This window comes from Chlamydotis macqueenii, chromosome 21 (assembly GCF_036417535.1).
Source record: "Chlamydotis macqueenii isolate bChlMac1 chromosome 21, bChlMac1.mat, whole genome shotgun sequence".
NCBI classification, from domain to species: domain Eukaryota; kingdom Metazoa; phylum Chordata; class Aves; order Otidiformes; family Otididae; genus Chlamydotis; species Chlamydotis macqueenii.
In genome coordinates, this window is record NC_141576.1 from 6,489,129 (window position 1) to 6,500,410 (window position 11,282).

An 11,282-nucleotide genomic window follows, 5' to 3' on the forward strand; every position below is an offset into this window, starting at 1 on the left:
ACTGTCGGCTGAAAACTGGTCAGCTGAATCGTAAGAATTCTGTGAACTGTTAGCAAAAGCCAGCCAATTAACACTGTTAACTGGTTTTAGTGTGCATACGGTCATCTGAAATGAGATTCTCCAGCGTTCAGCTTTGTCGGAACAGTGAAGAGCTGGAGTGTGTGCCTCAACCTTCTGACACCATTTCCAATCTCTTTGTGTCTTCATTCAGCAGCGCTCTTCCCTGCTGTGACCAGTAGACACGAGGGCATTTCTGTCTTGTGTTGCCTTTGTGTGCTTATTAAAAAAGAATCAGCAAATCTGTTGAGTGCATGTTTAATGTAACACAGATGTGGGCACACCACCGTTCATTCTGCTTTACAAATCTTCAGCTTTTTGTATTTCATCAGCGTTGCTTATTATTTACAGAATGTAACTTGAGACAGTAGAACAAATTCTTAGATTTTTAAAAAAAAAAAGTCATGTGGAATGTTTTTAGCTGTCCAGACCAAACAGACCAGTTTGCCAAAGGGCTGATGGACTAACTCAGTGCATTTACGCTAGCTGTAGCGGCACTTAGCTGAAAAGCAGCTGACCTTCCTATTGTCAAGATGAGAGTTATCTTTTTTCACCAGCATGAACGTTTTAGCCCAGAGGAGCAGTGGGGACAGTAAGCGCTGTACTCTTAACTACTACTTCCATTTAAAAACAAAACCAAAACTAAAACCAGCCCACAACCAAACCCACAACTCGGAAATTGCCAAGCCTTCCAGCAATTCACAGTACTTTCTCTCTGACCTGCTTCTAAGCCAGACATGAGAAACCAGTGTTCCAGAAACCCGGTTTCTGTGGAACAGATCTGACTAAAAGGCCCTATTCTTTCCTCATTTTTGCAGTAGTCTTGCTTGCAATGCTTCAGGTACCTCTTCTCATGGTACTACAGAATACTAGAGACAGCAGCACAGTTGAATGTTTCTCTGAAAGATGGTTCATGTGAGAACCGTTACGCAGTGTTGTTGCTCGCTCCCATACGGGTGCGTATCTAACTTTCCGAAATGCATAATAGGAAAGTGTCCAAGTAAAAAGTCACTGATGGCCCAATAATTAATTAAGAACTGTACATTATGCCTCAGACAGTCACTCTTTAAACTTGTCAACAGAAGCTACAGGTGTTGTAGAGAGGCTTAACTGCTTTTGGAAGTGAGGGAGCAGGACAGACAGCAAAATGTGAGTTACGCTGGTTGGAACCCTTTAATTTCTTTGGAACTTGGCCTCAACATTCTGCATTTCATGAAGGCAAATGCATACTTTTACTACTTTGTAAGAATCTAACAGGTAAAAACAGGGACTTATTTGTTCACCTGTGGTGTGGGTTCAGAAAGATAACTATACTGTCATGTAACTGTACCTGGTACAGATGAATCCTCTTTATCGCTAAAAAATCTGAGGGGCAGGAAAGGTGACTTGCTCCAGAGTCGTCGTACTGAATAGGGAAGTTTTTACCACTGCATACAGCTGTTAGTTTTAAGTCATACATAGACTGTGGAACTAACCTGCTTACCTAGTGTTTACATTGTTCTCATTCAGAGAAATGCTAATGGCAGAATACAGTTTTAAGACGCGGCACTTTTTGCAAATGAGGAAAACCAAGTGCCTTTATACAGCAAAATGCAATTATCATACTGACATTTTTTTAAGCTTGGATGCATAACACTGTAATTAACTAATGAACGTCTAACCAAAACTGAAAGCTATGCAGCATGACAGGTAAGCAGTGAGAACATCTGTCAGCAGAGGTAAAACTGAAAATTTGACTGATAAAATTCACTGGCACTATTAATGACAAGATTTGTTATGGTTTCTTAAGCCTGTGCTCTGTTTCACATTCTTTTAGTTGGAGAATTTCCACTCTTCATTTCATCCTCCCTGCTGACAAACTGACTTTCCATCTTAGCATAACCATAATTCAGCTGAAGCAAATTCAAGAGCTTTTTGCCTCTCCCAAAGTTCCTCTCAAAGAGGATCAGTGATAAGCACCACTTCTGAGCCACTGTGATTTGTGCTGCAGGTCAAGGATGCAATAATCTCATTAACAAAATCAGAATGTACCAGCTAGCCACAATGTATTAAAAATATAAATTGGCTGATGCTTTTCTCTGCTGTGCTGGAAAGCCAGTATCTTTGGCTTCTATGCTTTGTTTGCAAAATATGTTGTTAATACCAGACAGAGCGAGGGTAGCCAAAACACCCTGGGAGAGCAGCGAACGTTACATAAAGTCATGAATGGCATCTGAGAGACTCTGCTCCATTAACATCTACTGCAGCCAGGAAGGGAAGGGGCAGAAAAAAAAAAAAAATCTGTCACCAATAAAATGTGAGGGTGTCAAAGACTCAGAGGAAAACAGATTTTAAAAGGGTGCATGTGTTTCAAGTCTGGGACAGGACTGCAGAAAGGGAAAGGTAACAAAGAAACAAGGCTCCAGAGAAAACATCTGCAGAAAGCAAAGCTTAGAAGGCAAGTAAGTACTCCTGTGTGCTATTGCCAGCAGCTTAAAAAGAAAGCGCGTTGTTACGGGGGATGTTTTTCCTGTCTTTTGATCAGAAAGGATAGAAACAGTTCACTGTACAGGATCTTTACAAAGCATCGAGATGGGAAGCAAAGAGCACTCATCAAAAATGGTGCGTTTGGCTTGGAAAATTACTAACAGCAGTGGCCTGAAAGAGATAGGAAACACCATGCAGGACCAGAGCGATGCTGTTGGGAAAGGGCAGAGAACAAAGCAGGGCTAGGCAGCCTGTAACACAATTCTTCAGGGGTAGGGCGTTCCAAAAGCTTAAAGGAATTCAGAATATTATTTTTTAACAAAATACTGCTAAGGGAGGAACCTGGCCTGCAGTTCTTTAGCACTGTGGCAGTATCAACCTCTGATGGCTGTCAGGCCACACGTATGTGTCTTTTTTTATCATTGTCATTTTTTAATAAGACGCTCAAGAAAGGTGAAGTATGCTAAACCCTACTACAGCAACTCTAATTAACCATGGATTTTTCTTTTGTCTTGACTTAACTGCATGTTCCTATATCCGTAGCCCTTCAATTCTCAAACTGCTGACACTGTCTATCAATTTGAGCTCTGTCTAGGTTGATGCACTCTTATTTTCTGTAGAGAAGCGAGAAGAAACAGTCAAATAAGTAAAACTCTGCTGATAAGTGGATCCCAAAATCGGCAGACAGCATACTCGGTTTAGGTTGCTTCTTCCTATTAATTTAGCACACCGCCCCTTAATTGTAGAAGAAAACTGGGAGATATTGCATTAAAATCTACAACTGTTTGAATAGACACCGGGTCTTTCAGATCAAGTATTACAGAATCTGTGTGCTGTATTTGTGAAGGTCTTGTATTTTTGAAGGCTTTGTCACACCTTGTATTTCAAAATAAACTTGTCAGCACACAAAGTTTTAGTGAAGTGGAAGGGAAAGTGCTGCTGTTACACTAAACCATTTTTCTGCATCTATTTGATGTAGGACACAAGCGGAGAGAGTGAGAAAGCCACGCTGCTGTAGAGGACCTCAAGGGCTCTTGCCCCGCTATTTAGAAAGTCAAGCAGAAGGCCAAGAACAGCTATTCAAACTGACTGACAACATCCAGGATGAGTTGTAAGTACTGACTTACGCAGTTACTTTAAGTAGTTCTGTTTGCTGCCATGGTATCTTCATGTCCTTGAGGACAAGGGACTGGAACGGTTTTACACGCACACACGCATTTCATTTGTTTTCTCTTGGTGCTGATGAGCAGCACAGCAGAAGCACCTGTACACAGACATCACTGCAGGTGCCACAGGGCTCCCCTGGTTCACTTGTGGCTCACTGCTGTTGATCACACATTGCATACAGACCGGGAAGATCCGGAGCCTTGGTTTGTTGACTTCTGCCCCTATTCATGTCCCTTGTCCCCTTCTGCCATTACAAAAGTTGAAATCTCAGTAAGTTCCTAAGTAACCGCCAGTCTATTTAACACGCATAATTCATGTCCAGCCCTCCGCGTGCGCTGATAAAACAAGTGCATGTTTTATCCCTGTACTCTTCTTCCTCTGTAACGTGCATGCAGACAGAGCTAGGATCTCTTCCCTTGTCTGTCCCTCATCTTCTATTCCTCACAGCCCAGGGCCTAGGAGAGTGGCTAGTGATTCTGTGACAGTGGTACGGGAATCGCTGACCTGCACAGAGTGTGCTCTGAGGTGGCTCTGCTGTAGATCAGAGAGACGTTAACCTGAATGCCTGTCATATATGTTATTCCTAAGCTATGGTTCTTAACAGTTAATGATCAGGATAACCAGAAAAAATTATAATTTTTTTTCTAGAAAAGTCAGAACTGAGTAATTTGAATGGGTAACACACTGAAGGCCCACCTACGTTTGAATGCCCTGGATATGGGTTCATGAAAGCAAACAGTGTGCAAGTGTTACTAGTGGTCAGGTTTGAGAGCATAAAAAAACCTGCAAGCAGAAGAACACATGGAAAGGTAGTTGCAACTTCTTCCTACAGGAGACAGCAGTTTGTTGGATTAGAGTCTTTAATGCATAATTCATTACTTTACCTGACCACTCTCTACCCCAGTTCCCTGGACAGTTGATTTCAGTGGAGAGTGTCAGATATTGTGTTTTGCGTCCCTCATCCATCAGAGAATCTGCCAAGGCAAAGCAGTTAAAATTGCTGCTGGGGAGGCTCGCAGAGGGAGGTACCAGTTCAGCGGGATATCTTAATGGTTTCACCAGTGTCAGCGATCGGGCTCTGAAAGCCGTGTGCCACTCTAGATTCTGCCTTCAGCTGCCCGTGAGGAAGTTTGTAATCTGCCACTTGCTTACAGCCCTGTGATGTTACGCTCTCATCACCCCATTTTCGTCTCAGTTAAGGGTCTTTATGCATATACAGCCTGGCTCTTACTAGGGAGAATTGAAAGAGAGCAATCTGTGACCAAAAAATATGTCAGGTTTTTGCAAGAGTACCCCATAAGCAGATGAGCAGGCTTTTGTCATCGAGTCACGCTGTTCATTCACTGTGACTTTCACCGTTAGGAACATCATTCAACAAGAAAACAATGTTTCTTGTAATGGAAAATAAGTGCAAAATTATGCCTCTGACTTTTATCCTAGTATCATAATCAGAAACAGATTTAAAGACCTGATTATTTGCATATTTTCCTTCAGAGTTAAATCCATAAAAGGGGGTTTAATACCTTGCTCTACTGTTCTAACTAAATGTTTCCACATTTTTTTCCAGTTAGGCTCACTGTTTCACTTCTGGAAAATATTGTGTAATTACTTCCTGATGTTGTTAAAAAACCCACAAATTCTCCAGAGATCTGGTTCCTTCTACTTTGTTCTACTGGATCATGTTTCATTTAATTATTCATTTTATTAATTTGAGATCTTTTTAGTAGTGTAGAAGTGTGGGTTAAAAAAAAAAAAAAGAAGTACCTTGAAGTAGAAGGTTAAATACCCATTTTGAGAACCAGACACAGAGAGGAAAGTAAGTTGGCAAGCGAAAATGGGTAATGATGCATGACTCAAACTTAGAACAAAATGTAGAGCTTGAACTACAAATTAGCGAATGTTTCTGTGCTTCACCATTAAATCACTGTCCTGTTTCCACTCCTCAAAACACATACGTGACACCAGGAATAATCTGGTATGGAAAATCAATTATATAATCTGTTGTTCTTATGCAGAAGATGCAAACCTGTGGCCTGACTGTCCGGTTGTAGCTTTGTGCTGCAGTTCTCTCCGGATGTGGCCCGTAGAGAGGGCTGTGATAGCACCCATCAGGAGCACGGCTGTCCTGCTGTTGTGGGTATACAAAACCTGCTCAAGTTTCTCAGCTTTGCTGTGATAATGGCAAAGGACAGTGATACAGTATTAGGGGTTTCTGGTAATCACCTTTTAATCTTCATTCCCCCCTGGAAAAGAAGCAAAGAAAGCCAATGTGCCAGCGAGTTCCCTGTGATTCCACTTCTAGCGGAAGGTGGATGCCAGTCAAAGCTCAGATCTCTGTCCTTGCTTTTTTGTGCCAGTCCTAGGGAACGAGAATATTATTCTGCAGGCTGTATATCTACTCTGTTTTAAAATTAAGTTTTCTATGACACTTCATAAAAAACATCCCTCAGAATCCTAATGAACTTATTTCAGAGATAAAACCTTACCCTGAAGTGTTTGAACTTTGATGGAAAACCATGGGGCAGTTGCTAGTTTCAGTAACTTTGTTAACATTGTCCTTCTGCTAGGTTGTTTTTTAAGCTGAAATACACATTTCTGTCTGGTTTGTTGTACTTACAGGAACACAATTCAATTATCCTATCCCCTCGTTTCATCCACAGTTAGAGCTGGGCAAAGTACATTACAGGCCTTTTTGTTAACAGAATGACTGTGCACTTCCAGCACTTTAATGAAGATGCAGGTTAACTAATAAATGCCTGCGCCTTTCCCAAGTTGATGGAAGCAAGGGCATTTGTCAGCTGACACGGCTGAGGCACGGGGCAAGGAAAAGACAACTTCAGTGCAGAGGACCCTGTTTCAGAGGAATATTAATAGACCATTACTGGAATTATTCTTTTATATCACAAGACGAAACAGTGCTTTCTGATCTCGTGAAATATTTTTGGCTATTAAAATTCCATTTATAGCTATGGGTTTATTTGGATATAGCTCAGAGTAATTTGTGCAGAGCATTAGTTAAATCGTAGAGCCAACAGTAGTTTTGGAGATGGTAAGCTTTTCTGATCTACCAAAACCTCTTAGTACTGACAGTCTTCATTGGTTTCACAGACAGTGGAGTATTTTGCAGAATGTACCAGGACAACAGCAGACAGATTTGTACAAGAACGGTTCAGCAAACAGTCATTTTGTACCTACCTGACAGCATGAGTTTTTACAGATACGCTTCTACTTGCCCTGGGTTGCTGACAGAACATTATTACTCTATTTAGTGCTCTGTCTTAGTTATGATTTCATATTTAATTTTCTGAATTTTTCAGCATTTAAAAAAAACTAATGAGGTTCATTTCAGTAGTAAATCAGAAGTGGGGGAGAAGTAGTTTGTGTGTGAAATATCTATTTCACTTTTGTGTTCCTTACTGCTATTTTTTTTACACATCAGCCTTTTCAGCCATAACGCTCAATATTCCGAACTCGCTCTTTTCTACCTCTACTATTAATCACTCAGACTAATCTCTCTGGGGAAACCTGCTCGCTGCTTAACCTTTCACCCCAGTGTTAAACAGCTAATTTCTCTTTTCTAGCTACTGATCCAGGCTGCAGGTTAAACTTGTTTTTGGTTTTCAAAGGCAAGGGAGGTGTGTGCTAGAAGGAAGCACAGCGGGTTTACAATGTGTAGAAGGATAATGCTTTTGTCATAAGTGTCTGCAAACCTTTCATGTATCAGCAATGGAAGTGAAGTTACAATTAATAATTAAGACTTGCAGTGTTCCATTGCAAGGAAATTGCTGCTCTTAAGCCTTGTTAAAGGATATTTTTATATGCCCTTTTAATGTCCGAAGCTAGAAGTCAGGCATTTAGCACCAATATTTGATTTACAGCATGATCTTTTTTAACTGGGTGAGAGGGTACTTCATCAGCTTCATTTTTAGAACAGTTTAAATTAAATGCAGATGAATCGTACATGTTACGCTATTAATGTCACCGAAATCGGGAACCAAACTCCTGAACACCAGTGTAGCATGAAGAAGCAGGCATGCTTTACTGCGGCGCCGGATGCACGGGGGATCCTTCCACCTAGCGTGCGTGCTGGTCTGGAAATCTGGACAGAATATATTTAGTGATTTCATGCATAATCATTAATAATTCTCGGAACATTAATACATAATCATCAGTTTTCCTAGACATCATAGTAATATTGCCCACCCACTGGCACATGCTCAGTCTTTTGAGTCGAGGGTGGTTTGGTGGTCCCAGGGGTCGTCGGAGTGCCCCCTCCTTGAATTTGCTGGTGGAACCCCTTCTTAAAATGTCCATCTATTGTCTTGAGAACAGGTCGCATTGCTCCTTGATTTTCTGGCTCCAAAACGATGGCTCAGGGCCGGTTTTCAGAGCTGGTTTTGGAGGCCTACCTTTGTTCTACCACCTTTCTTAATTACCCAGATATGCTAGGCTAACTTCTAACAATTCTAAAACTCCGTGTTCCCTCTAAGGATAAACAGATTTAATATAAAAGTTAACCTATGTGACTACAGTTTTATAGTTAGCAAGAATCACCTCATGTTGATATTTCATTTTCAAAAAGTGTATTATTCTAAATTTATATTGATTAAGCATTTTATGTCATATAACATTATTTTTTCTGAAAGACTTCTAAAGATCACTCAAAACATAACAGGTGAAGACATTTGTTAGTTTACTGTTTTTAGCTTCAAGTGAATTATTTTTTTTTCTTTTTCTGCAGCTTCATAGCAGTGGAGAACATAGACAACTATTGTGTTCTCATTTCATCTAAAGCTGTTTATTTCCTGAAGAGTGGCGATTACACAGACCGTGAGGCCATCTTCCTAGAAGTCAAGTATGATGATCTCTACCACTGCCTTGTTTCAAAAGACCACGGGAACGTGTATATACAGCTGACGAAGAAAGCTGTCAACACAAGTAGTGGTGTAGCAATGCCAGGCCCATCACAGCAAAAACCAATGGTAAGGATCCAGCAGGGTTTCTCTTCACCTTTACGCACGTACTGGTGCTGTGCGTGTTTGTAGTCATTCGTGTTTGGTTTCCTGTGCTGCCTGACAATGAAAACTTTGTTCTGTCAGCAGTGAGAACAGCTGCTGCCCAAAAGGTTTAGGTGACAGCAGAACTTGCTTCCTAAGCTCCTGAGAAGAGCTGAGGCAAAATCTAAAATATTCCTGCAGCAGCAAAGTTACAGAAGGAAATGTGTGCCTGAGAAAGGCTTTTAACTATGCAAGTACTCTGCTGTCTCTTTAGTCTTCTCCTGCCAGACACAGTGACTGTTTACTGTGAAATATCGAAGACTGGAAGGAGTCTTTATGCCACGCATGTAAAAGTTAATGAGAACTCTCACTTCTCAAGCCCATTACAGGGGTTTTGCTTCATTACAGTAGTTGCTTAGGGGCCTGTTTTACAGACAAGGTTACAAGCTCACCCTTGACCCAGGTCAGTTTACATTCCAAACAGATAAGCCAGATAAAAGGTAGGAGGGGAAGCAAAGGAAATAACTTCCAATATTGCAAGATGCTTCCGCTCTCATCCTAGAATACCTATCTCTTATTTACCTGTCTCTCTGTCTCTCACTTTTTTTCCTTACTTCAGCCTCAGCACCAAGGGCTCTCCACTGAAACATTTTTGTTCCTTACAGGAGAGTTCACACTTGATCCCTTCATTTAGTCAAGTAATAAAAAATAAATATATTCTGCTTTAGATGACAGCAGTACCACATTAAGAAAAATGACATTTCTTTTGCAGGTAAAAGTGAAATCTGAAGTTCTTGCAGTAAAGCTGTCTCAAGAAATAAACTATGCAAAGAGCCTTTATTACGAACAACAGCTTATGTTAAGACTCAGTGAAAATCAAGACCAATTAGAGCTGGACTCTTGAAACCTCTTCCTTACTGCCAGAGCGAACTGCAAGTATCAGTCTGGAGCTGATGGATTCTGTAACTAAAGAAAGCGCTACAAGGGAAGGAAACAAATATGATTTTTAGTATTTAGCTAAGTGGAATCATTGTGCATAAGAGAACGAGTAGTAAGGTGGGTTTTGTTTTTTTTTTTTTAAGAGAGAGCACTAGTTGTATAACAAAGATATCGCTGAAATGCATTTGGTTCTGGGAGAAGCCCTGTTATTTTGCTAACATGTACATATGTATAAGTGTTCTATGTAAATAAGAAAGCACAGATCAGGGTGTTGGTATAAATAGAAGTCTGTTTACTGTGTAAAGAAATTAAAGGAGCTATACTGAGTCTTACTGCACTACCTGAAACTAGCCCTTCTCTCTCTGTTTTTCTTGAGAAAGCTGATTTTCACAGTGCAAGAATGTAGATAAAAGTTTAAAAAAGAAAATAAAATTAGGAGTTAATTGCTCTGTCTGTTGGAGCACTGACATCCTGTAGTTTGGAGCTTTAACACTGTGATTAGGGCGCATTTTTTGGTGTTGGTTGTTGGGTTGGTTTGGGTTTTTTTTTCCTTCAATCACTGGTACAGTTAACTGCACGTATACCTGGTGTTCAAATAATTGCGTTTTGTTAAATAGTGCAGTGAGGTCTCACTAAGTCAATTACATTTTCAAAATATTAGAAAACAAAAAGCTGATTCTGTTCTGAATACAGCACTCAAACTTAGCAAAGTCTGCACCTCTGAAGGTCCCTGCTTCTAAGTTGTTTTAAAAACAGTTCAAGTGAGCAACCTTGGAAACGGAAATCCTTAAGTTCAGTTTTTTCCTTCACTCGAATTGAGTGAAGCATACAATTGGCTGGTTAGTGTGGAATTCTGCTACCACTGGAAATGCCCAGGGGGTGAGGGGAGAGGAAATCACTGCATCATCTGTCTTCATGACAACCTCTTCAAAATTGAACTTTTGAAATAATAAAAATAACATGCTTTTTCAAATGTTGTACATGAAATCGGTATTTGTCTCATCCACTTTAACCAAGCTGAAGACGGAGGAATGACTGTACTTACACACCTTTATTCACAGAAACAAGGAACTCTCCTTTTCAGGTTTGCTCCCTGCAGACAGTTCAGCAACAGTGCTGGATGGCTGCGAGCACTGGGGTGTTTTGCTGTGCGAGGTTTAAGTGTGAATATACAACCTTCCTCAAACGGCCGAGTACCGTACATTCTAAAAGCATTATTTTGTAAACTTTTGCCCCAACCTACGTGCAGGACCTTGCACTTGGCCTGGCTGAACTTCATGAGGTTGGCACAGGCCCACCTCTCCAGCCTGTCAAGGTCCCTCTGGATGGCATCCCTCCCTTCCAGCGTGTCGACAGCACCACACAGCTTGGTGTCATCAGCAAACTTGCTGAGGGTGCACTCTATCCCACTGTCCATGTCGCCGACAAAGATGTTGAACAGGGCCGGGCCCAGCACGGACCCCTGAGGGACGCCACTCGTGACCGGTCTCCATTTGGACATCAAGCCATTGACCACCACTCTCTGAGTGCGGCCATCCAGCCAACTCCTTATCCACCGAGTGGTCCGTCCATCAAACCCATGTCTCTCCAGTTTAGAGAGAAGGATGTCATGCAGGACGGTGTCAAATGCCTGCACAAGTCCAGGCAGATGATATC

General features: G+C 41.2%; 1 protein-coding gene across 3 annotated transcripts in view; it reads left to right on the forward strand.

Annotated features, from left to right (window-relative positions):
• The window catches only part of VPS13D (vacuolar protein sorting 13 homolog D), a 105,277-nt gene extending 94,678 nt beyond the window's left edge, over window positions 1–10,599 (forward strand). For all 3 annotated transcript variants that reach the window (XM_086764682.1, XM_086764683.1, XM_086764684.1), the window contains exons 67-69: window positions 3,503–3,634; window positions 8,432–8,672; window positions 9,460–10,599. In XM_086764682.1, coding sequence (XP_086620808.1) covers window positions 3,503–3,634; window positions 8,432–8,672; window positions 9,460–9,591 — 505 coding nt within the window. In that variant the 3' untranslated portion in view covers window positions 9,592–10,599. The remainder of the gene's footprint in view (window positions 1–3,502; window positions 3,635–8,431; window positions 8,673–9,459) is intronic.
• The last annotated feature ends 683 nt before the right edge of the window (window positions 10,600–11,282 follow it).